At 42.3% G+C, this 27,235-nt stretch overlaps 1 protein-coding gene across 21 annotated transcripts in view; it reads left to right on the top strand.

The window, feature by feature from the left end:
• Nucleotides 1–27,235, top strand: part of magi2a (membrane associated guanylate kinase, WW and PDZ domain containing 2a) — a 208,516-nt gene that overhangs the window by 36,596 nt on the left and 144,685 nt on the right. For 20 of the 21 annotated variants that reach the window (XR_007882556.1, XR_007882554.1, XR_007882551.1 and 17 more), the window contains exon 2: nt 25,452–25,568. Coding sequence is in view for 12 of the 21 variants with exons in the window: in XM_051392363.1 (XP_051248323.1) it covers nt 25,452–25,568 (117 nt within the window). In the remaining 9 variants the exon portion in view is untranslated. Of the gene's footprint in view, nt 1–23,278; nt 23,771–25,451; nt 25,569–27,235 lie in introns of those variants that run through there. The other variant, XM_051392368.1, reaches the window with a different exon arrangement.

Genomic DNA, 27,235 nt, shown 5'->3' with positions numbered 1-27,235 from the left:
GATGTGTCCTTGAATATGACACTGAAGCCCAAATACTGACTCTTTGGCGCTGTTCTTTTTTCTTTAACTTGAGCTGTGAAGCTGGGCAGGGAAAATGGAAAAGACAGATCTCTCCTCCAAAAGGATCAATAGTGTGTTACAGAAGAAAAGTATTTCACAGTCTTTTGAATTATTTGAAACAATGGGGTGGAATGGTAAAATTGGGTTTGGGTTAAAAGGCAGAATCACATAAGATGTGAATGTGCAGTGAAGGAGGGCATTTCAAATGTACATTTACAAAAGGTCTCTTCTGTATGCTGACCTTTTCCTGAGTTTATGAGTGTGAAGCAGCAGTGCATTTCAGTTCTAACAAGGAGCAAAAGCTTTTTAACTGCACTGAAAACACTATTCGCACTTCAAATTTCGTACATGTGTGTTAGAGCAGGTTCAGGAAAAGCTAATGGAAAGCAAAAGAAACTTGTTGCTTGTTGCGCTGTGGAGCCCTAAAATATACAAAAAGGCAATAAGACTATCAGATGAGTCAAAAGCAGTTTAATAATCTAAATGTGCTGTAAATAAACCTTTCCATTCCAACCATTCTACCTTTTATTCTGTTTAATCTTTTAATCTTGGCACAGAAATCAAGAGGATTTTGTGCCTAGCTAGCTTACCTGAAAACACTGGCAGCTAAACACACTGAGCTCCAGCCTTTTTAAACTAACATTAGCTTCCTGAATTACAACCCAGTCAGAGCGGAGAGTGAAAGAAATGTGGAATATGGTCGACGCATTTGACACGACATCGATAAAATGCTGTTTAATAATGATGGCAATTATATTAAAGGAAAAAATAACATATATCAAATGATCAAATAATATCAGCTAGGTTAGGATAACTGGATATTTCTCACACTATTTTGCATGAAATCATACTAACTCTGAAACAAACTTCGGTTTAATATAAACTTAGCACAAAAAGTAAGGAAATTTGTGTTTGGTAGATTGTTTCTCTGTGGTAACAATGCTTTTTGGCAATAAATCTTATACTGTTGGAAAGCCTGTTTAGTTCCCTTTCAAATGGTGCCCCATTGAAAAAAATTGCCAAATCTTTTCTGCCATTGCCAAACAGGTTATTTTGCTGACACTTGTTTTGAGCGTCTGGTACCCCCAGGTGCTGATTGGCACTTGATTGGGCAACTAATGGGGCAATAGGGCAACTTCAAGCTGGTGTTCCGCAAAACCAAGTTGCGGCATTATTTGGAGTGAGCCCTAGTACCATCTCCAAACTGAAGGCAAAGTTCCATATAATGGGGGATGTCAAAGACAGGCCGCGAAATGGGCGTCCCAAGAAGATGACACCCTAAGAAGACCATTTCCTCACCCTGTCAGCACTTAGGTGCCGTAGGCTGTCTTCTACAGATTTGCAGTCAAGGTTTGCAGGACGATATGGCCGACGGCTCTCTGCCCAGACAATCCGGAACAGACTACACGCCGCCAATCTCCGGTCTCATAGGGCTGCCAGGAGTCCTGCCATGACTGCCCTTCACCGTCAGGCCCGTTTGCGCTGGTGTCAGCAACACGTGCACTGGAACCTGAACATGTGGAGGAACGTTATGTTTAGTAATGAGTCCAGATTCTGCCTACGGCAGTTGGATCGTAGGGTCAAAGTGTGGTGAAGACGCGGAGAACGCTATGCTGATTGCTGCACCGATAGAATAACATCTTTTGGTGGACGCAGTTTGATGGTGTGGGGCGGCATCTCCCTCACTGGAAAAACGAGGCTTGTCATCATTGGAGGCAATCTCAATGCAGAGAGATATAGAGATGAGATTCTGCAACCAGTGGCAATCCCATATCTCCACAGTCTGGGACTGAACTCTATCCTCCAAGATGACAACGCTCGCCCCCACAGGGCGGGGTTTATCAGAGGCTACATCCAGTATGTGGAAGTGGAGAGGATGGAATGGCCTGCCAGCAGTCCTGACCTCAACCCCATTGAACACTTGTGGGATCAGCTTGGGCTTGCTGTTCGTGCCAGAGTGACCAACACAACCACGTTGGCTGACTTGCGACAATGCTGGTTGAAGAATGGGATGCCATCCCACAGCAGTGTGTGACCAGGCTGGTGACCAGCATGATGAGGAGGTGCCAGGCTGTTGTGGCTGTATGGTTCTTCCACACGCTACTGAGGCTCCTGTTTGTGAAATGAATAAATTGTTAAATTGCCAATATGTCTTGTTTCTTCAAACTTCAATCATCCAATCCACCAAACACCAAACGAGTCAATGGCAGAATAAGCTGTTTGGCATTGGCAGAGAAGATTTGGCAAATTTTTAATGGGCGCAACCCACATACTCAGCTCTGCTGCTCATCCCACAAGTGCATGTTCCTTACAAATGGGGCACCATTTGAAAGGGAACTAAACAGGCTTTCCAACGGTATAAGATTTATTGCCAAAATGCATTGTTACCACAGAGAAATAATCAACCAAACACAAATTTCCTTACTTTTTGTGGTAAGTTTATATAGTTTGCCCCCCCCCCAGAGCTTGCTTGCAACGCTACAGTGACCTGCTATTTACATAGTTGTTTACTTTTGATTGGACAGGGTTTCTTAGCAACCAATTTACATGTTACTAATGTCTGTTCTAGCTAAGACGTTTCTTAGGTTTTAACGGTGCAACACGATTTAGTGTTTGAAACTAGCCAGTGAACTCAGGAAGGACTTGACACACAGACGTAGTTATGGATTTACGGACATCTGCTGTAACTCAGTCCGGCTGCTCAGTGTGTTTAGCTTAGCTTAGTTTTTTTAGGTAATCTGGCTCGCCACACGAGCTTCGCCTTTGCTCTCGTCTATGTTGCAATCCCAGCTCTTGACATACATCCCATAATCATATAAGCAAAATATAAACCTTTATATTTATTTTTACAATCCCTTTTTAATTATTTAGGCAACAGAATTATTTAATGATGTGTCAAGTTATATTTTTGTCTTTTCTGATAACCTTTAACTGCCTTGTGTTGGTCTGGGGGCCCAATATTACCCACTCCAGCTAATGAAATACTGTTTTCCACAGTATAAATGGCACACAGTGTTTTTCTCCCTCTTAACTTGCAGTCGTTGACACTGCAGCCACCCAGAGGGCGCTTGTATTCCCACTGCGGAGGTATTGCAAGCATGTGTCAATGGCATTGACACTAATGTAATGTGATTGGTTCCTTCTAATGAGGTGAAATGAGATGACATTTCACTTGACAATCAATCATGAGCCAAATACCCATTTGTAAGACTGCCTGGGAGTCCATGTGTCGATGGTTAACAACAGACGGCTAGTTAATGACACAGTAGAAAGTAGAGTCTATTGAAAACAAATTGAATGCATTTTACGTGGCTTAACACCACAGTATAAATACTACATTCGTTTTCATTTAATTATCATTCCATTTGCTCTTATAATTACTTTGTAATGTTGTTTTTTAAGAGCAGTGTGCATTTTATTCAGTTTTTCCCCTAACAGAAACTGATATACACAAGTTTTAGTCTGTGCTAATATCTGTTTTTGTGAATTAGGTATTTAAAAATTAGAAGTTTATTCCAGAAGAAAATAAGGAGCATCATACCGGAGTTGATAAGTCCATCTTCTATGTTCACCATAATTTTTATGTTAAGATCTTCCATACTTGATGTAAAGAACCTTTTTTTCTTTACAAAAACAAAGTCTTTCAGGCAGAACTCCCATGACTCTGCAATCATACAACCATCTTAAGATGTCTCAAGCTCTGCCATCTATCCTGCATTGCGTGATCTGATGGTGGCCTCCATGACAAGGTGTGGAATAAAATAAGTTATTCTAAGCCTATTAAACATTTTCAATGTGGACAGAAATTGTGTTTCTGGCTTTGCAAATCAGGTTGTGTGAGTGTGTTAACAGTGAACGCCTTTATAGGCTTTTTTGGCTCTTTAATGTACTTCATAACTCTTCTGAAACACTATTTTCCTAGTCATGTCCGCTGACTTTTTTATGCCTTGTCACCCCCATTACCATAATGCGTTTCACCTTGTGTTTGAGCAGTGGTGGTTTCGAACGAGCCACTTTGTGTGCATACGTGTGAGTGTGTGTGAATTGGAGTGTGTAGGGTTAAACGGGGCTAGGGTTGATCCTGTCTGCCCTGAGTTGGCCTGGCTCTCTACTCTTCTCTGCCCACTGAAGCTGAAAATAGGACTAGGGCTGCAGGCTCTCTCCCTCTGCACAGCTTACTGCTGGAACACAGCACTGGACAACTTTGGATTCTCAACATAACAGCACACTTTCTACTAGATGCACATCGTCCCCTGATATCAAACTTTCAGACCTGATATGGGCACCGAGAACTTTACTTATCTGGCCAGTTGATGAGTGTGCTGATCCAAGTGTCACTCACTTTAAGCTTTATTTAGGACACTTTATAATTGCGAGAATTGCTGCAAAAAAAGTGCATATAGGATCAGATTTTGAAGTGAATTATGCACTGTTGAATTATAATCCACAACCGAAACATAAATGGTAATAGGCTACATGTCCTGAGTAAGAAAATATTCACAGCTTGGATTACAACCAAGAAGCAGTTGTTCTTATCTTGTGATGGACAGTTTAAAAAAAAATCAATGCATCACATAAAGATTTCGTATTTTTAAGTCCCCACATTACATTACGCACAACGACAACGGTTTGGACAGAGATTTCTAGTTGTGTTTGTTGTGCTCTTTGGTTAGAAAAACTGAATTGTAAGAACTGGTGGCGGTCTACAAGACAACGCAGTTATTAAATTTGTTGCTGATTAATTTTCTGTCAGTTGACAAATTGTTTTTGTTTATACACGGCTCTCCCAGATGGATTGTCACAAATGTCCCATTCAGAACAGGTTAAGAGATAAACAGCATTGTAGTAGGTTACAGCTTATTAAAACAGAATGACGCTCAGCCTGAATGGCTCATCCTTATTATGCCAGTGACTTTCACAAATAGTGGCTTTCGAGCATTTTCACACGTCAGGAGACATTTTTGCTCCTGCTGAAAGATTTGTACTGCAGCCGAGTGTGTGGCATTGAAGCAACAATATTGTGACAGCTCAGACGACTGATCCCGATACAATACTCTCTCTCTCTCCCTGTTTTACTCAACATTTCTATAGCCTGTCTCTGTGGCACATGAGTGTATGTTAAATCTCTTCATACAAGTCAAAACGAGAGCGTACGTCCATTTCACATCCTGCACTTGAAATGTATTTACTCAATTCTTACTGAGACAGCAGCCAGCTAGAGTCAGACTAATTAACGCTTTTGCCTTAATTGTTGTGTGCTTGACAACATTCCTTCAGGTCCTTAAGCTAATGACAGTCACCTGCAGATCGGTAGTAATTTGATCACATGCCTGATAGCAAGCCACATTAAGGCACAGCAGACACGGCCTATTGGATAATGAGATGGTTAGCTCAGTTCGAGGGAGACGGTAATCAAAAGGATCTGCTGATGAAGAATAATGTCAGATCTTAAAGTTATTTTTCATTGTGATCATCAATTTGCCTCGTGAAAAGTTGGGAATCAGTGCATCTACTGCTGAAATGATTCGTCGATTAGTCCACTGACAGAAGATGAATTGTCAGAGTGTTTAACATTCGATTCATCTTTTCAGGCATTTATCAAGCAACAAGACTGAGAGTCTACATCAGTGGCTCTGAAGCTGGGAACCCTTTAGAGTGGCCCAGGGGGTCTCCAGAAAAATGGGGAATTTTTAAATTTGACTATTATTTCAATCAATATCAGCATTTCAATCTAAGAGTGGGAGAATATTTTAGAATGACTATTCTGTTCATAGGTGTCACTCTCTTCTATTCTTACTATTAATCTGCTAATCTACAATGGTTACAGTTATAAGATAACTAAATCTCATCAGCTGGGGATCCCTGAGACTACATCTTATCAAATACGGGCGTCGGCCTCATGTGTATGTGTGTTATGTGTCCTTGACACCAAAAAGACTGAGAACCGCTGGCCTTTAGCCATGCTTGTGGCTCTGTGAGGCTGCACAATGGTGCCTCGAGCTAAATGCTAACATCATTATACTAACAGGCTCGCAGTGACGATGCTAACACGCTGATGCTGAGGTATAATGTTCATCATCTTAGTTAACTGTGTTAGCGTGCTAATATTTGCTAGTGCTAGTGGAGCACGTCATCCATTAACTGCAGGGTTGGTGATTAAATTCCAGATGATTCCCAGTTGGTAGGCGAGCCCTTTTAAATTTCATGCCAATCCATTCAGTATTCTCTGGTTCCAGCTTCTCAAATATGAGGATTTGATATTTTAGGGATTTAGACTATTGGAAGGACAAAACAAGCAATTTGAAGATGTCCCTATGAGGTCTGGGAACTTCCGAGTACCGTTTTCTTTACACCATGATCAACAGAAACATCCTACAGTAATATAAGAAATGTTAGATGCAGCCCTAAATGCATTGTAAGCTATTATTTGTGCGATTATCATTCATCTATATAAAATGAGAGGGTTTTAAAATACTGTTAATATCTGTATTCTGCCCACACCCACCCATGAATGAATCATCTCAGGCAGTTTCTTTCTCTCTCATCCGTACTGTATGTCACTTCACTTCATTTGTTTGCTTTGTTTCAGGGGGCTGTGTAGTGCTGTCTCTCTGCTCACTTTAAGTGCTCACTATGGCTTTGTTTTGTCTGCGACAAGTCATTTCACCAAGCAAGCCTCTTGCCAATAGTCATACCTAGCACGAGTGATACAAGAACGCTGGCATCAATTAGGCAAAACACGACGAGAGCGTGGCAGCACATCAATATTTATTTCATCTGCATATAAATGAGATTGGGTTTTAGGGAGCCATTTGCTGATGAACCTCTCCCTCTCCAGAGTTCTCTCTCCTGACACCACTCTTGTTATGACATGGAGGGGTGGGGGAGAGACAGGGTGAGAGCTACAGGAGGAGGAGTAAATCGAGGTATAATAAGATTCAGGGAAGAAGGAAAATCAAGGCTGAAGGTGTTTGTTCTCAATGAGGCGGCTCAATTTGTTATCTGGCAGCTTTGGCTTCATTTCATTTGTAACTGAAACTGACGTGCTGCTCCATTTGTAAATATTTCTGAAGAGGAGACTAATTCAGAGAGGTCAGAGGCCAATTCCTGGCAGCTAACTGGCCCAGACACTGGAAGTAATATCACAGGGAGGGTGGGGGGTGACATTGATGCTGATGAACTGTGGAGCAAGAAGTCACGTCTGTGAAGGGCTCTGAGCTACAGACTCAGTCGCATGTCATGCTGTGTGTTCCCACTTGGCCTCGGGGCAACTGGGGCCGGAATCGCAGCCACAGCCATCATGGGGTGTCTCCGCAAGACTGCATGAATTTGCTTGCCTGAGACCGCAAGAGGAAATGGGGGGGGGTGTTGTGTGTTCAGAGGGAGATGTCAGTAAACCAGTTGATGGAGCTGTCTGTGAAAGTTTGAGTCCTCTGCAGCCTTCAGCTACTTGAATTACGTGAACCAGCATGCAACAGTGATGGGACATGACAGGTGGAATTTCCCCTAGTGGTGCCTCGGAAAGAACTGAAAAACTGAACTTGTACTACAAAAATATGCAAACATGCTCCTTTTTTTGTTTGTTTACATCTGCATACACACAAGGACTGCAAGTAATGAACTTCATTATTCATTCATCAAAAGTGACATCTTTAAATACCCTTTGTCTGACCAGAAGCCCAAATCCCAAAGATATTCAATTTACAATGATATGAAACAGAGAAAAGCAGCAAAGCCTCAAAAATGGAGGACTAGAACCAACAAATATTTAAGTCAATTAACAAAGCGTTTTCTGTCGGGTTCCCCCCTTTTGGATAAAGACAAGCCAAGTTTGGTCGGCATGCCGTAGGTGGGTGTATCTTTGCAGGTATCGTTTAGCTGGCTGTTTGCAAACTGATATTATGGCTTGCCGCAGAGTAGCTACATACCCTGCACGGCCTAGTACTGGTATTGCACTTTCTTAGTACACTAAACAATGTTCCTGATAAGATAAAACACAAATTGAGAGGTTGAATTAAAAGATTAAAAAGAATCAAATTAAATAATTAACACAAGACACTTGCATCATGAGCAGAAATGCCGTCAAAGGGCCTCCCAAGGGCTGCCAAAGACTACTAAAATCTTGCGGTTCCTAGCCCGCAGATAGCATGCTTTTTTAAAACTCAGTGTTATCCACATGTTGATTAATTGAACGAGCCGCTATATGACACAAAGGCCACATATTTAATGAGGTAACTGTTGGGTCATCTAACCACTACATTACTCATTTGAAGAGATGCATCATGATCTGTCTAATTCAGCTCAGTGGGTGACTGTGAGTGATTGATTACATTGTACATTTGCCTTTACAGGTTGAGAAAAAGCAGGCAAATGCTCAGTCAGTCACAATCCGGTCCTTGTGTGTGACGAAAAAATCCCTGCAGATCAAACCCCAGACTGAAGGTTTGATAATCAGCAGCTGGTCACATGGTCTACCCAACAGAGTCAAACCTCATCAGATTTCTATTTTTTTTTGGGTTGTTTTTGAATCTGTGACATTTGTTGCAGTCGGAATTGGTTCCTTGTCAACATTTACTTGACAGTCCTTTTACAATCATCTCCATGTTTTGCTGTACCACTAAACTGTACCAAAGCATTTATTTAGCCTTCACCGTACCTCAGCTGTTAAGCATCAAATGAGTTTAAGAACATGGAAAACAACCAGGGCTCAAATCAAAGATGAGCTTTGAAAGCAGCCCTGTTGAGAGGTCTTTTCTTCTCTGCTCTTGAAGTCATGAAAGCCTTTATGTCGAGGGCTGTTTGCCCAAAATGCCCTCTCCCGCTAGAACAAAATCGAGCACTTTTGGGAGCCATAGACAGTAAATGGGCGGTATAGATCAGTGGTGGAAAAACATAGTGTTTCTCTTTTGACCAGCTGCTCTGCTGTAGCCCTTCAGACTGAGGTCAATTTCCTGTGCCGACCCTTCAGTGGAGCTGAAAATGGCCTGAAGTTTATAGGATGAAAACTTCTCTTGCATTTTTGTTACCTTCAGTCTTTTATCGTTACCCCCAGATGAATGCGTGGCGCTGACCACTGCTGAGATTGTAATTAACCTCTTCTCACACGCAGAAAAATCAATGAGATGCTTCGTGCGGCCATTATTGGGAAAATGGACCGTGCAGCAATGGCCTGTTTAAATGTTGATTTTCTTTAGTCACTCTTGCTCTATTTGAGGGGTTTACAGGTAATCGTTTCCCCTCAGCATTTAAAAGCCTGAGCTCATCAAGCGGTTGGTTTTTACTTGCCTGATGTTGGTGTACTTTTTGTCTCTTACTGACCCACAGCCATGATCGGTTCTGTTTACCCCTTGGCATATGTACATGACATTTAACATTTTGCTAATGTTTTCTACAAAGGTCAGAGTCTTAATGTCTGTACTACATTAAGTACGTTTCCGTTAACTTTTACTTGAAAAACAGAATGATGGAAACACCCGTAATTTAGAATAAATATCATATTAGATAAGAGATAATCCAAAATAGGCTCATAATAACTAATTTTTCCAGGAATCAACCACGCTTTGACTTCTTCTTTTTCTATTATATTTTCAACCGTGTAGATACTCAGGAGATTGCTGCTTCCATCGGCATTCCTCTGCTCCAATAGCGTGCCCAAAAAAATAAAGGGCAGGTGACAAAAATGCCAAATGGCATTAATGAAAATAACATAAATGTCAGGTGGGAGGCAGCATTGAAATGCCACCATTTCCTGAGATGACAGAGCTATAGTCCATCTGCTGGGTCAAAAATAATCACGTAAGAAAGGAGCTCCAAGATAACTCGTAAGGGGATGTGATTGTTTACTAGAAGGAAACTTGAAGAAAAACTTTGTAATTCTCAGCCTGAGGAGAGAAGATACTCAGAGCAGTGAGTCTGCTGTCCCTTATTGGACTGAGGGCATAGTTGGACCGTTGCATCGAGTTATGGACTGCAGCTTTTTTAGCAGCCTTTTATGTGTGCCAGCACCAGTGCTTTGAATCCAGCGCAGACAGCCATGGGCAGCCTGTGATGGGGATGTTTCCAGGGGGGGTGACATGGGAGAATTTGGAATGGTTGACCGGTTGCACTGTTGTGGCTGAGCTGAGAGGGCTGACCTGGATGAGCCAATAGTAGCTTTACTAACATGCGTACATGCAGGCAAAAGTTATCCACTGACAAATGTGTGAGCCTGGGGGAGCTAGCAGCCCTGTACGGTTGTCACATGTTTAACAGGCATATACAGGTAAGAAGAGAACGATTCATGGGGTTTAACCTATGCTTACCCTGTATCCGTGGATTCCCTAAATGATTACAGGTTTAAGCGTGTAACATTTAGAGTTTTGTTCTATTTCAGAGGTGAAATGCTGAGTTAATCAACAGAAATATAATAATCAACATCAGATCATCATGGGTAGAGGTTCTTACTTTGCAAATGTGAATAATTGTTGTTTCTTCTATCGTAGTAAACGGAATATCTGTAGGTTTTAGACTGTTGGTCGCACAAAACAAGCTATTTGAATATGTCACCGTGGACTGTGGGAATTTATTACTATCAGCAGATGAATGGATAAAATAATTGTCCTACTTCGCACAAATGAGTCCAATCTCCCCTCCAATTATCCCAATAATATCTGGCTCTTAAACTGATAAAAGCTCCACTACTGTATGTTCAGCAGGTTGTTGCTAAATTTGTTTGTCTGCTGTTTGATGTCGGGCTGTAAGTGCACAGTGGGGGGTTTTTGCTGAAATCCAGCTGCCTACTGCATGTGCAAACACTGCTGATGAGAGGGGTGAGAGTGAACAAGAACAGAAAATTTGTGGGCCATAAAAACAAAGCAAAGAACTGAAAGATGCTAAAAAACTCCATAGAGCTGAAGGGTACTGTAGAGTCGAGTGATAATTCTCTGTGGGATCATCACCGAGTGACCCCTTATACGTTACATATGGTAATTTGACCCATGTTTATATTGAAAAAAATGATCGGTGCAGCTTTAAGTTTTTGTAGCCACTAACATCACTAAAAGTGTGTCAAAGCATGTCCACAAAAAGTCGTGAGCCAAGATAAGACCAAAATTGAACGTAGCTTCATTCCTATGCAAATGTGAAGCAGTTGATTTGCATGATGCATCTTCAAACTATGCAGATGACCTTTTACTCAGGACTATGTCCCAGATACCGGGTGCTTAATAATGCACTGTAGACATTCAGGCTTTCCGAACACATTTCCCTCCCAAAACTTCCTCTGCACACCAAAATGACTGCTTGTTGAGTGGTCCCTGTACAACAGTGAAGAGCTGTAGACGGATTCGTGTTGAAATCCTGTTGAGATCTGACCTGACAAGGGTCCCTCTTGGAGTTTGATTACCTCAGATGATCTACGCACAGTGCAGCTTCTAGTCTGCGCTGCACTCCGAATGTTCTCATCCAGAGGGTGCAGCCTTGTGTTGGCTGTTTTGTGCATGCGCGTGTACTGCTTATGTTTGTGTGTTTGTCTGCGATATCTCTGGGGCATTTCCATTTTCTTGCAATGTATTGGTTTATCCATAAAAGGCATTCTGCTAGGGGATGTTAACTCAGAAACAGTTCTCTGCTCTGCTCAGTAAGCTGTGATCTGGAGTCGGGCTGCCAAATGCAATTGGACGAGAAGGCCTTTGATGTGTGCCGTGATTGGCTGTGTGTGGCGGCTATTTTGACAGCGCAGGTTGTGACGAGGTGGGTGTGTGTATGTGTTAGAGTCTGAGTCAGCGAGAGAGAACTAGTAAATCACTTTAAACACGAGTCAGTGTGTGAAGAGAGAAAGACTTGATGGATTACTTTCAGCTCTTGTGACTGCAATGTGTGTTTGTTTCTGTGTGTATGTGTGTGTGTGTGTGTGTGAATTCAGGCAGCCAACATCTCCCTCTGCATCTCAGCACAGCCCTCCTGCAGTTTCCCATTTTAAAATTAAATTTCAAGCAAATATTTCATAGACATTTCCCCTCTGAGCCGCACATTGTCACAGTTCATTAAAACATAATTGAAAGGGAATATTCAACAGCACACTTTGCACATGCACCACTTTACTCCATAACACGTGCTAAAGGAACATTTACATAGAATATGATCTCAGCTATGTTTGCACCAGAAAGGTACACGAGTGGCCAACACGGCTGCCTTATAACTTCCCATAATTCATCTCTGCCAGTGCAAATAAACATAGGGGACATGCAAAACATGATTCAGCAGCAACATTTTTAATCTTTCTTCCATCAGCTTCTATTACCAGCTCTGCAGAGCTCAGCAGACTGGAGCACTCCTGGGCTCTGATTGGGTTTGCTCAATTAAATTGGCCCCAGCAAGGTGTAATGAGAACTGTGCTGTAACGGTGACAATGCGTAGGAGTAAGTCGGTGGCGGCCATTAAGGCTCGGCTATTAGCTAGCGACTCATTGATATAAATAAGCCCTGGTTTCCTGCAGTCGTGTTGGAGTCGCCCTGACTCAGCCATCACTCATTTCAACCAGACACCCCACATCAATGGTTAAGCTTCAGTGAGACGGTATAGTGTTACACCATAAACAAGGCCATGTGTTAAGTTCTTGTAGGGAAATTATGTCTGCAAAGGTTCAAGTAATTCAAAGTAATTTTGTGGGGATATTGAGAGATTTCTCCTCCTCTTAAGGTCTGAAAGATTAATTGCTTCCATATTAATATCGGGATTTTGAAATGTTCTTGTCACATGGAAGATAATAGCAGTTTATTCCAACGTGCGTCTTATTTTCATAGTTTTGGTCATGATTCCTATAAATTAGGATGACACAAAACTCAGTAAATAATAGCTTTGATGTGGGAAAGAAACTAGCAGTTAGATGATCTGATAGGTTGTAAACAAGCCAAAAGTTTAGCTTGATTATCTAAACCAGTTTAATTGCAGCAACAAAAAGTGAGCACATCCAAAATGTTAGTAATGATCCATAATACAGTAAGAACGGTCGGACAACTTGCCACTACTTATGTTTTTTACTACCATGTAAATCACCATCACAAGCCTGTAGTTTATTTATATAAGATAATTGTAATAAAAAGCAATTGTATATTCTCCTTCTATCGTCAAAAGCTCCTCTCCTCTATGGATTTTTACATAGTTCAGTAGCACTAAATAGCTCTAATGGGATATCACTGATTACTGCATGCAGGCTCTACCTCTAAATGAAAGCCTGCCGTAAAAAACTAAATATTGATCTTCACTGCTCCTCTCCAGCTCTGTACTGGATGCATATCATCTTCTCTTTGTCCAGTTTATTTTTATGTTCCTGGTTTGTCTCAGTTTTATTCTCTCTCCTCCTTTCTTCTCAGCACAAATCATCACCTCTCTAAGCTCCAGGAGTTCAACGCAGGGATCCAAATTTTCTTTGAGTTACACAAATGAATACAAATATTGCAAACTACTATAGAGGCTCTGTAAATTCAGTGGGTTATGCTTAAAGGGATCTCTGTTTCTGTTTCTCTGTGTGGTGTCTTTGTTCTAAGGAAATGAGAGTGCATGAAATTAATTACATTGTGTGAGATTTTCTTCACTGGGTCTCTTAGTGCTGTCTTTACTATGATAGAAGTAATATCGTTGTCAAGGCAACCAAATTGTTAAGCACTGAGTTTGCCTGCTTGGCCTTTTTTACCACTCTGTCCACTGCATACGCCTGAAAGCCTCAGTCTCTCAGTAGAGATGAATTTATTGGTGCCTTCAAACTGTGAAACCTTCGCAGTGTTGCGGACAAATTACACGTTTTTGTCACGACAGTTTGACAGGAGATGGCAGGAGATGGGTTTTCCTCCTGACTGAGCTACTGGCACTGTGACATTAGCATGTTGGGTCTGGATGCACGACTCCACTAGTCGACCAAGGTGAGACTATTTCACACTCTCTTGGACTTCAAAGCCGTCATATGGGAGCAGCTTCAGTGTGCTCGCTCGGTTGGCAATGTATCCCTGCTTTTGATTCCTCTCTGGAAGAGCACACCCATGGCAGTCTCCATCCCTCTTTTAAAATCCCTTATCTTTATCGACTCACTCAATCCTCTTTATCTCTCAGTAGCATCTTCTTTAGCGTCCTACCCTCTGCTCTTCTCCTAGTCGCACCAGAAAGTCATTTGCGCATCTTCACAAAATAGAAGTTAACAGAAGCCGGGTGAATTATTGACTACCTGTGGCTTGTGCAGTGGCTGCGAAATGGATGCGAAAAGAAAAGCTCTATTGCAATTGCTTCTCATGTTGGCTAAAACTGCATAGGTGGGTGGGTGCCTCACAGCTAACATGCTAGCTTCCTCCATTTGGACTCTCCAGTTCACTTTGTTCCCTCAGCATACTGTTAGTACTGTCACCGTGGTTTGCAATTGCTCCGCCGGCTGTAAGAATATGGTTTGAAGTTGTCACCGGAAAAATGCAAATTCTTCCAAAACCTCAACCCTCAGTGCGCTGCCGTGGCTATGTTGTCTCTGCCAGTGGAGTTGAAACAGACACTGACAAAGTAAAGGTTTAAAGACCACAGCCCCAAACTCCAGTCCCCATCCTCTGGTTCATTATTGCAGGAGATTAATTAAAGACTACTCCCAACTGGTTAAGTCTTTGAATGACCTCACAGCAGGATATCCGCCACTTGACAATTGGAGAAGAAAAAATAGTCCGAACCATCAGTATCAGAACCCAAAGGAACTTTTTGGTTCTCGATGGACCTTCTTCTTAGCACAGTATTTTTACTTTTTGACTCTTGTTGCAAAAATCTCTGCAAACCATGCATCTTTTTTTTAAAGTGGTTTGCTCTCCAGCTGAGGAAGAATAAAAGTGAATGGTACAACACATCTAATAAGCTAATATAGCTTCCTTTGTTTGGGATCAACTTGGGTGAACTTGACATTAAAGATTTGCACAGATTTACTTCATTTCTGACAAGCAGCCTGCTAGTGTCAGACACGCATTGTATGTGATGGCTGGCTTTTGATATACCTGTCTGTGTTGTCAAACTAAATCCATTCACATTGGCTATATCATGCCTTCCAGTTACTCCTTGAAACTGCTGACACTACAAATGAATAAATAAATAAAACCCTTTGGAGGATTATTATGTTTCCTTTATAAATATAGAAACAAGGGAAAGGAGAGAGGGGATAAAATTGCTTGAAATAGGAGAATGTGAAAGAAGGTGTGAGGGAAGTGAATTGACAAAGAGAATAGCAGAAGGGACTAAAAGGGAGGAGATAGAAGGCGAAGCTGTATTCAGACTGGTTTTGAAATTCTTTTTGATGCATTATTGGCTGCGGTACATTTTGGACAGCTGTAGTAAGACAGTTACAGTAAAAGCTTGGGTAGATGGCATGATGCAGCACTGAGTGATACTGGACAGATCCGGGAATTGAGGCAGCAGTTAGTTAATGGCAGTTGTAGCAGAGAGAATTCAGTGAATCTGTAACTAAGGAGGTGTTAATTGCCCATTGCTATTTTTCACTCACATTTTATGATCTTCATTTCCTGTTTCGGGTGTTGGCTTTTGAACAGTTGCGGGGGTGTATCATCGCAGAATGAAATTGTCCAACAGCGCTCTTTCCAGGGCACTAATGTGTGATTGACAGGTCATTTGGCTAATTTGATCTAACCAACATCTGTTGGCGTTGAACAATACAGGAGAACCCTGACTACTTGGCAGAATCTGTCACCGTAAAACGTTTATGCTTTCACATGAATACCCATATGAATGAAAAAAAAAAATATATATATATATATATATATATCAAGTTTTCTTGAAACTGTTGGTCTGCAGCCCCAGCGGTTGTGACCCCCTGCAATATGATGTACTTACTTCTGAAGATAACAGTTAATTAGTAGCTTTTACGTTAGAAAATGGCTGTGAGCAGCAGGAAACCAAGGACTGCAGTTTACGCGCCACATTTAGTGCTGACATATAAGGATATTGTCGGTAAAGTGCAACATGGGTGTTGGGGGGAGGTTGGAATGGGCAAGTTAAACGAGTCTTTATGTGGAAGGGAAAAATGGAAGTAGAGGAGATTCAGAGGCAAGAGTAGGCAGCTAGATGTCAATAACAGTCAGCCAAAGCCGGATCATTGCCAATTGATTAAATAAACTGTATGAAATCAGCTGGAGTGAAGTGTGGGTTAGGAGGGCAGGCAGGATTCCTGTTAGGTGCAACCTTTGATTCACTTCCATATTCCAAAAATCTTGCCCTGGGTGCTCTTTCTGCTCAGACATAGCTTCTCTTTAAAATGTAAAACAAGCCTTTCTAAAGGGTGACATACCTGGAGACATAACCGGGTGCTAAAGTGCTTAGCAGCAGCTAGTGGCTTTTAGGTAAAACTGCCAGTCAAGCCAGTGTGGGTGGCCAAATTTAGCTCTCCACTTGAGCAAGGGCAGGATTCATGAGGTTTAGAGCCTCACATGTAGCTCAGTACAGGAACAAAGAACGGTGTTACATGTTTGATGGTTCGATTGATTTATGACACTGCAGCCTGATGTCAGCGGTGGAGGCCAATGATGGGTCAAGACATCACTTAACATCAGTGTACGGCTTCTGTAGGAATCCTCACCCAGCCCATTGATATACATTGATAAATACTGTGCTGTGTAGATTGATGTTTGTCAGGCATTAAGTACAGAGACCAATATTACGTTTTAATATACTACAACTTCCCTATGGCTCATTTCACACATGCGGCTCATGTAGTTGCAATCCAATTATTAGTATTGCTACACAGTGCTACCTGCTAGTTTTCTAGTTCTTTTAAATGCAGACCAAATGCACTGAAGGTAACCAAAATAGCTTTACAGTGAAATTTGGTGTAACAACTCGTGTAAATGCAACATTTCTTCATCACTTGCCAGAATTATGTGACTGGAATTAAAAATAAACACAGATTTATCCGGGGGCGACAACGTATTTTTACAGTTTTAGCTTTAACGGATATAAATATTAAGAGAGATGTGGGCTGTTTTAAGCATTTTGGCTGTATACTGTATTTTTTTTAAAGAAATTCCTCAAAATCATGAAACATTTATTTGAGACACTGTCACTGTACCTTCTTACTTGGTATTGAAATATGATCTGATTATCCCACTAGAGTGAAGAATAAAACTTAAGTATAAATCTAAAGTCTAATCAGTCAGTAAATACATCTACTACGTCTTTCCTACTACATGCAGGCTCCAGCTGTGGCCATTCATTCATTAATGCTACGGTAGGTAGTCAGTGTTCGTCCAGCTTTGTGCTTGAATGCAAACCGCAGCTGTTGCTCGCCCAATAGCGTGCATACATGGAGGTAGAGCACCTTGTGTGATCACATGGATTTTATGCAAAACCAGGTTCAAAGGAAGTTCAGACAACTTTTGTTCATCAGCGTTATTCAAGCAAAACACAAAACACAGATGTGAGGACATGCAAAAACCTACATTAAACCTGATGACTGTGCCCCTATAGTCTTATCTACCCACATATTCACCTGTACATTCAGTAGTTGCAACAAAAATGACATCAGGTCAGTATGCAGACACTATAAAGAAAGCCAGATTTCATCCAAATACCAGGCATACACTCAAAAGGTGGGATTGGTTTGGTCCCTATCCAAAAAGCAAATCTGGACACAGATCACATTTTGATCGGTATAAATGGAGCCATATGTGTTTTAAATGCAATGCAGGTTCAGAGATGTGAGTAGCCGTCTGCTCTCCCATGCTGTTCCCCATCAATCCACTGCTTAGCGTGGCCACTGGAAGCCATGGCGGCACGTTAAGGACATATTCCATTTTCTGCTCTAGCAGCACTATCAATGTCCCATTCCCAGGATGAAATGGACCAGGCGTCCCCTGCCAGGAGACATGCTCACACACCAGCAGGCAGCTGGTGAGCTGAGTGAATTTCCATGGCAATGGGTGAGCTGGGTATGGTCAGCATAAAGCAACAGAAGGAAGGTACGCTTACGCTACGTAATCACCTGTGGGATTTAGAAAGCTGTGTGGGTGTGCATTTCAGGCTGATGTCTTGTAATTCAGGAAATGAGCATAATTTGTTCAAAGGCAAATAATACATGTTTATTTTCTGTGTAAAGATTTCACTGCACAACTAGAAAAAAGGTTTTGTGAACATTTGGTTTCAGCTCTGATTGACTGGTTTGATTCAAAGAGCTTACTTAGGGCTTTTCCTCTTAAGCAGCAAGTCCTTCAAATGAAATGACAAAATGCAATGTGATCTGATTCAAAAATTAAATTACGTTTAGGCACAAATATAACTTGGTTAGGTTGGGAGCATGACACAAACAGTTGTCACCCGTGATGAAGTCCAATGTTTTGTTGACCCATCCATCCACCCCAATGCCTTCCTTATTTGGACACTGTGGCTCTATAACAAAATCACACTACTTCCTGTCGTTTATCTATGGACAGCACCATCTTAAACCATCACTTGGGTCTTTCCCACATCTTAAAGACCAGAGGTTTTGCACGTTTAAGGTCATTCACTGCAAATCTTGTATACTTTACATCACGGCTAAACCATTTTGCAAACCATGCTGTAGCATTTTATGGATGTAATTCTTTCTAGCCGCCAAGACCCTTCCATTCATTCCCATGCAATATAAAAAGCCATAAACAAACTCTTGAAACTTGTTTGGCTTGTATACTCCGTTACAGTGAACATAACTCAAGCTGCGGCTAATCTCTGCTCCTTGAATTCAGTGGAAATCAATGGTGGCCTGTAGCACTTAACAAAAGAAATTCAAAATACGTAGATATCATTTGTAGTTAAGGAGCTGAAAAATTGCAGTGGTATTGTCTTTGAAGACAAAACTTTAACTACCTAAACATTACACTATTCTCAGTTCATTTTGCCCCAACCCAACTGTTAGCTAACATTTTTATGTGATGATGAGCAATCATGTGTGTGGGTAAACCCATCTGAAAGCCAGTTGGTGTTTATGGATTCCAGCACTCTCACCACAGAGTTGGCATCATACATGTTCATTGAAGACTAATCAACAGAGCGCAGTGTGTGTGTGTCTGGTGAAACTGGCAAGGTTTTAAGCCCATCCTGATCTTTTAATTAGTCTGATTATCCAAACAGCTGTCTGCTGGAGCTCCCTCTGACTTTAATGCTCTCACACACACACATACAGTGTGATAATGCTACATATGTGACTGCCGATGGGTGCCCTCAGAGCAGGCTGTGATAAATATTGTCAGCGCGGCTCTGATGACGGCGCTCCAAGCTCTGACTGACTATCAGCACACCCTCCATGCTGGATTTTTCTTGATAAAGAAAAAAAGTTCTCAGACTTCTGCAGGAGACTTTGAAGAGTTGGTTGTCAAAATCCTGCTGAAGTCTTTGTTTAATACTTTGAGTGTGTTATATATTCATGTGTGTTCTGCATTTATGTCCATCATGATGATCTTGCAGGCTTTCTTTGAGTAAATTTTCAACACAGAGCTTTTTCTGAGCTCTCTGTTCCTGCATGAAGTCTCTAATGATCTGCTCTACCGCTGCAGTAAATTTGATATAAATGTATTTTCATGGTGTAGTCATGTTAGTGAGACAGTCTTTATTCTTCCACACATCGAAAGAGCACGATTATATATTAAACCATTGTCTAATGAGAGACAACGTGATGAAAAGTAACAATTTGCTACATTTTAAAAAATATTAAATGGCATTGACCTCACATTTCAGTCTAAATAGATAGCAGCACTTATTTTGACATTGCTTGACAGTGGCAGTAGTGCTGCATTCAACAAGATGATTTCTTTGGTATTATTCTTTTATTTGACAGTCACAGTGTAGAGAGAGACAGGAAAAAGTGTCATTTTTCCATCCAATTACCGTGCAAATTTCCAGAAAATTGACAAAAGAAGATGCAAATGAAATCATGTTTCCATCCACTGCTGTTATGTGTTGAGATAAACAGTTGGTAGCATTAATTCTCCAGTTGGGTGCAATTAAACCAGTGCAAGAGGGCACAACGAGATGACGTAATTAAAAGAACACTAGTCAGTCCTCAAATGAATAAAAACAATGTGACGAATGGGATGGAAATAAGGCACTTATGTTTTATGTATTAATGTGAGGAAGGTTAGAGTCCCCTCTCTGCTCCACACAGATCTCATGTACCTCTGCCAGCTGTTTGTAGTCTTTTCAGGGGAGCGGAAGGTTCAGTGGACATTTTAGTGACAGGCTTCATGTGCGTCATGATTTATTCACGGTATCTGTTACCATTACACTGTTTTTCTTTTCAATCGATACACCAACATTTCCACCCAAGCCAGCGTGAAAACGTTCGAGCAATATCTCCACGTTGTTATAGAATGTTTGGAGTTTCCACTCGGGTGTGAAAATTGAAAATGTGCATTAACACAGGTGGATGGAAACATAGCTGGAGGGAAAGAGGGGTACACTAAATTTAACATCTCTGTACTGACAGGGGAGTTCATGTGGGTGTGATGTTCCAGTGGTTTGTATTTAACAATTAAAGACATCACTGTGACTTCAGTTCATCAGTTTCCAGTCAAACATGTTGCGTATTGTTAACTGGCAGCCGTAAGGTGCAGCTTCTGAAGTTGTCTGCGTTGTTGCAAAATTTGACGTTTTGAAGATTTGTCAGCTGCCTTTCTTCCAAGTTCGGTGGACCAGTCCAACGTTTGGTCTCTTGCCCTCTTTGTTTGCCATGCTAATTTGTGTCTTTGAAATAAGTTCTTATAGAGTAACCCTGAGAGCTCCCTGATGAGTTACATTACATATAAATATTCCATCTTTTCTTTTCTCATTTATTTTAATTTACAACAACAAGTGTCTACATCCTGGCTCTGGGATGTCAAATAGATGAGATATTTCACAGAATAAGTGTTTGACCTGCTGGTTGTGCTAGATGAAAAATCAGTGGATCATGAAAATCAGTAGGAGTCATCCTCAGTGGAGCATGTGTGTTCTTACAAAAAAAAAAAAAAATCAAATAAATAGGAAGACCATGTGTTTGGAACTGCCATTTCTTTAAGGTTGAGTGCTGCTCCAGAGTGAAGTTGCAATGGAAGTCTACGCTCTTCTGTGAGCTCCACTAGTTTGTGCCAGGCTATGAGGCAGTTAGCTGTTATAGCACCTCTATCCCCCGGAGGAACCAGCTGCTCTCTTGTTTTTTGACTCTCCACAGGCTGTTCTTTCTCTTTCCCGGGCCTCCCAGGGGATTTACATGACACCTGCTGAGCTTAAATGGTGGATTCTGTTCTTCTACAGAGCAACAACGATTTTCATTCACCCATCTGTTTAGGAAACAGTTATCATGGCTGCATGTGGCTCTAAACAGGCTCGAAATGCTTCCTAAACTGGAAAGGGTCTTTTTCTTTTGTTTCTGTTACCTTTCCTCAGGGTCAAAGTGGAATTAATAACTGAATAATGATGAATTGTCCATTGCTTTGGTGTTGTTGTCTTGTTCCGCTGATTGGCTCTTGCACCAGGGAGTGGTGAGTGCTGATTTTCCTTAGGGCACAGCCTCTACGGTCTCCTTTTTCTACTCTATCTCCATCCTCTCCCCTCCGTGCCGTCTCTGTCGTACACATTCCCCCGCCTGCGGTTTCACATATCAGTTGTGTCATGATAGCGCCGCCGTCAGAGCTGCAGTAACCGATGAGGAACTACCTCAAGAGAAAAACGAGAGAGAGCATCACATCTGTTGAAATGACCTCCTTCACCCATCCTCGTACACCTCACTGACTCCAGACCAGTGGAGCCGCTGCAAGAAGTAGACTCTCTTGCACTGCTGTATGTGCGCGCGCACACACACACACACACACACACACACACACACACACACACACACAGAATCTATTTTTGGATACATGGCCAAATATTGGGCCATATTGAGGAGAGCTGCAGTCACCAGTGTGTGTTCTTACTGCTGCTCAGTGGTGAGGACAACGGTGGTCACATACAGTCGATGCTGAAAAGAGTACTACATAAATTATTTAGTCGATCATATCGGGGGAAAAAGTTGAATAAATCGGATTCATTTGCAAACAATGACTAAACAAAGAGCGCTCTGATGCTAGCAAGGCTGTGGAGATTTAGGTTTGTGAGGTTCATTCAGACAGTAAACTGACACATGAGGTGTAAGATGGAGAGATTTTTGCCAGGGGAGAAGAGAAAACCCAGTGATGCCCGTCACTCAACTGTGCCAGTCAAATCCAACATATGAAGAAGCCTCTCTTGCCCAGTGCCAGTCAATACAGCAGCAAAGTCTGCTATCTTTTGGGACTAAAACTCAGTTGAAAATAAGTTTAACCTGCATTTTTCATTTGCACAGAAACAGAAAATTGAATGAAACAGGATGCATTTTATTTCCTTGAATGTTATATCAATCAACCTGGCTCCTTTTTGTTACCCAAATGTTGTCGAAAGTCAAATTGAATTGACACATGAAGCAATTGGAAGTTTTCATATTGGGCTCTAGGAAAATTGTGATGTGCAATTTTTCCATATTTGTGACATTTTATTGACTCAATCAATTAATCAAAACAAATCGACAGATAATAACATACATACTGTAGATATAGTTAAATGTATGACACAGACATCCAAAGAGCATGTTTTATTTATACATAGATGTCAAAAGTCTGCACACGGTTTCATATTTTCCGTTTTTTTATCGCCCTGGGTGCCTGATAAAACACCCATAAAATCTGACATTGTTTGGTTTCATTTCGATGTAGTAGCCTTTAAAGTCGAGCTGTCTTTGTGGGCTTGCAAATGTGTATACAAGCACATAAATATATGCCATTACCAGAGGAAAAGGACAAGAGGCGAAGGAGAGAAATGGAAAGCTTGCATGACCAGAATGGGCAAAAAAGTTGCGACACAGAAGACCACTGATGTTGGTTGCTAAACACAGAATAAACAAACAACAACCTAATTAGTAGGAATTTTCTTCTGCGGGAGCTAGGCAGCACTGAAACATAATGTTTAGCTTCACCACGTGGTTGTTGATGGTAGACAAAGGTCAGATCCAGGCCATGTGGATGCTATAAGCTTAGGGGGTGGTGGGTGTGCGATGTGGCAGGGGATGGCTTTTAATCTGAAAGAGGCACATAAAACAGATGTAGTGCCCTGTGCTGCAGATGGGGGGCATTGTAGGACCTGAGAATCTGGAGGGATCCAATGGAAAAAGGGATCTCAGTGCGATAGGTCCCTCACCGCCAGAGCCGCGCTTCAGCGGTCGCTCTCCCTCACTCGCAGCAACACACACTCTCTCGTGCACACACTTCTCCCCCTTCCCCGTCTCTTTCCCGCTCTCTCTCTCTCTCTCTCTTTTCTCTCTCTCTCTCTCTCTCTCTCTCTCTCTCTCTCTCACACACACACTCTCCGTTTGCCTCGGTCTCTCTCTCAGCCACTCATTCTTCTGTGCTCTCCTGTTTCATCTCTCCGCCGTGGAGTGCAGAGAGAGAGAGGTGATTCGGCTCCCTGGCTGGCTGGCTGGCTGGCTGGCAGTGACTAGATTGGGGCAAACAGAGGCAGAGTTTGGGACCTAAGGGACAGGACAGCACAGGAGAGGGGGGGGGGAAATTCCAGCAGGAAAGATCCAGCGCAAGATTTCCTCCAGAGGAGATTATTTGCATCATAAAACCTGTGGAAAGAGGACTCTGACACTATACTGGCTGCACAACCGCTGTCCGCACAAGAGGTGCCATTTAGTGTGTTTTTTGTGTGAGTGTGTGTGTGTGATTCTGAGTCTGCTCACCTTTTCAGTATGCAGATTCATTGGCTTGGCTTCTTTTCTCATGCAAATGTAAATTGGCTGGTCGTGCTGCTCCAGAGACACAGATGGGAGCCGGTCTCTGTAATTCAGGTTTGCATGATTATAATGCAGTGCTCCCCGTGAATTAGTTCAGCCCTGATGGATTAGTGAATGTTGGTGTGTGTGTGTGTGTGTGTGTGTGTGTGTGTGTGTGTGTGTGTGTGTGTGTGTGTGTGTGTGTGTGTGTGTGTGTGTGTTTTCAAGAACACACGACTGAAGAAGCAGAATGTGCAAAATAACAGATCTCCCAAATATGACAGAAAACTTCCAAACTAGGTTATTCTTGAATGCTCGTTATATTTCCATATCGTCCACCTTCTGTCTAGAGCGCTTCTGTAGTCGCTTGCGTGTGTTTTCATGTCCGGATGAATCTCTCTGCACATGTGTGTGTTTCTGTCAGTCGCGGTCTCCGGCATATCATGCTCGGATGTCACTGCCTCAGGATCACAGAGGGAAGAAGAAGAAGAGAGAAGGGGAAGGGGGGGGGGCTAAATTCTATGTGGCACCATGCCAACTTGCTGCTTTACAGAGGATGTTGAAGGTTAGACGAATGTCTTTTCAGCCTGTGCACCCACTCCGTCTGCCTCTCTGCTGCTTCACTTCTATGCAGAGGAGTAACAAGAATGACAAGTGTGTTGTTAAAGCAGTACCATGCGGAATCCCTTAAGTAACGTCAGTAGAGCCCCCCCCATTCCATTCTGTCCTGCCTCCATTTGAATTGTGATTGTGAGTGTGTGGCAGAGTAGATAGATGGAGAATTTGTTGGGGAGGGGGGGGGTGGAGTTGATGCTTGTTTTAGCTCCCCCTTTCTACTCCCCCTTGGGATTTGCCCTTGCCTTCCATCCCTCTTATCCCCTACCTCCATTTCTCTGTCGCTCCCTCCATCACTTCTTTTTTTTTTTTATCTTCAGTCCTGCTGAGCCAGCGAGATTCACTGGTTTTTAAAGTGGAAGTCCATTCACACAGCTGGGACTGCTGGAGAGATTGAGAGAAGGGGAGGGGTAAGGGGCGGTGAATGGGGGAGGAAGGGGGGAGGCTCAGGTGAGGGTGAAAAAGAGGAGAATGGAAGTAAAAACAGCCCCCGGGGGAGTCAGCGGGTGATTTATATGTAGACATTTCTCCACACGTGTTTGGCCACCGCTCCAATTAACACCTCCACCATTCCGTGGCTGCACATGACAGATGCTGAATCCTGGAGAGGGCAGAGCGTATTCATTAGCGGGGCTGTGTTTGTTTGTAAGGATTTAGCGAATTCAAATTGTTTACTGTGGTTTTCAGTGATTTCTGGGTCATTTGTCGCTGCAGTGTTTTGAGCTTCCTCTGCTTCCTCTCAAAGTTTGAGAAATTGCGCAGGAAACACTGCGAGTCAAGCAATGTTTGTCTGGATAATTCACAAACACATCAAACTGTCCCCGTTTCTGATCAAGGCCTGAGTGGGTTATTTTTCCTCGAGCCATTTCTTTACTTCTACAGGAAAATATTTCTACAGCCTTTCACGTCAGCGTGATTGATTTGATGGAGGAGGTCTGATTCTGATTACTCACTCCCGTCCCTTGTGTTCCTCCAGGGGGCGTGATAGACAAGGACCTGCGCCACTACCTCAACCTGCGCTTCCAGAAAGGCTCGGTGGACCACGAGCTGCAGCAGATCATCCGGGACAACCTCTACCTCCGCACCGTCCCCTGTGAGTTACCATGTCCTCGCTCCTCTCACCTCCACTCACCTGCTTGAGCGAAACACTTTTGCTGTTTTCCGCTCTCGCCCTTAAAAGCTTCAGGTTCACCGTGTGGCAATTTGTTTGTGGTAATTTGATCAAATGGTTATATAGAGGGTATGTCAGCGATTTAGTATGTCACCCATATAACATTGTGGGACTTATAAGAGACAGGTTATAGAAAGAATGGTCAGAAATGAAGCATCACATGCCCACATATCACTGTGTAAGCATTCTCTAGTATGTGTTAAGCTGCAAAAACAGTGGATCCTAAATTTCCCATGATGCAACTCAATAGCATCTGTCATTACGCCCTCCCTGCCTCCTAAATGTCCACTCCTTTCAAACCCCACACCTCTAGCTTGCAACACAGGCTTTATGTTGGACATTTTAAGTCTCAAACCCAATCCAGGATAACCCTGATGACATCACTATGACATCATCAGGGTGTTTTATTTTAAAAAAAATTTTAAAAGCTGCCTCTGGAGCTACAGAGAACAAGCCGAATAGTACTGTGAACATCTGCAATGTGCGAACTCAATCTGCTGATGAGCATTATTTGATATGGCTGAAAGCTCCCAAACAAGCAGCTAATCTGATTGTTTCCAAAGCTTAAGAACGAACGGTCATGCTCAACAGATCCTCCAACACTTTTGTATAAAATTACTACAAACTCATTGACACAGAGCAAACCCGAGGTCAGGTAGTGCTCTAGCAGAGGAGTACTGATTGGTTTCTTGAGCTGCAGGGAAACTGCTAAGCTGCTATGTATAGCCTTGACTTGAGGGCAGCAGTCTGAATACACAAGCACAGAAAATGGGAGGCAAGGGGCTCAATAGGGCCTTCCGCACAGGTGAATCCGGCCATGCTTCTTGCTTCTTATCAGCACTTAATGATTCTAAGTACTTTTAAGTGTACAAAATGCGTTGAATAAATTGAATATCCCAGCTGAGAACAATGTGCGATGAGATACTTTTACCCTCGCTGGTGTTGGCCTCAGTCCAAAAGCTCCCAACTGTCTCTCTGTGGTTGTAATCAATTAGTTGCTGGAGTGTTGCTTGGTTCAGCTGGAATCGGGCTTGTCTGAAAGTTCGTCCCTTTAAAATCAAGTGTTGACTGCAGCCCTCTGTCTGTAATTAGCTGCGTTAATGCATAACAAGAGCACACAGTTGAGTGTTATGTAGACAATCAAAGATAAGATTTAGGGGGCTTTAAGATATTGATACTTGGTGTTTTTGGTTCAGCACAGCATTTGAAGCTCAATACTTATCTGGGTCTTCTGTGTGTGTGTGTGTGTGTGTGTGTTTGTGTGCGTGTGTCTGTGTGTGTGTGTGTCTGTGTGTGTGTCTGTGTGTGTCTGTGTGTCCTTTATCAGGCTTATTAAGCTCCTTGTGTTTACTGTATATGAGCTTAGACTAACTGATGTTTAATCCATATTCTTCTGATTCCTATTTGCCATTTGTTTGCTGAACATATGCTCATTGCCTTCAGTAGGCTGTGATATGAAAGGGTGTTTGTTTGAATGTGTAAGAGCTCTTATCTGTGTATAGTGTGTGTGTGTGTGTGTGTGTGTGTGTGTGTGTGTGTGTGTGTGTGTGTGTGTGTGTGTGTGTGTGTGTGTGTGTGTGTGTGTGTGT

This window comes from Dicentrarchus labrax, unplaced genomic scaffold, assembly GCF_905237075.1.
Source record: "Dicentrarchus labrax unplaced genomic scaffold, dlabrax2021, whole genome shotgun sequence".
Taxonomy (NCBI): domain Eukaryota; kingdom Metazoa; phylum Chordata; class Actinopteri; family Moronidae; genus Dicentrarchus; species Dicentrarchus labrax.
The sequence above is the reverse complement of the archived record's forward strand: the minus strand, read 5'-3'. Positions and strand labels throughout refer to the sequence as shown.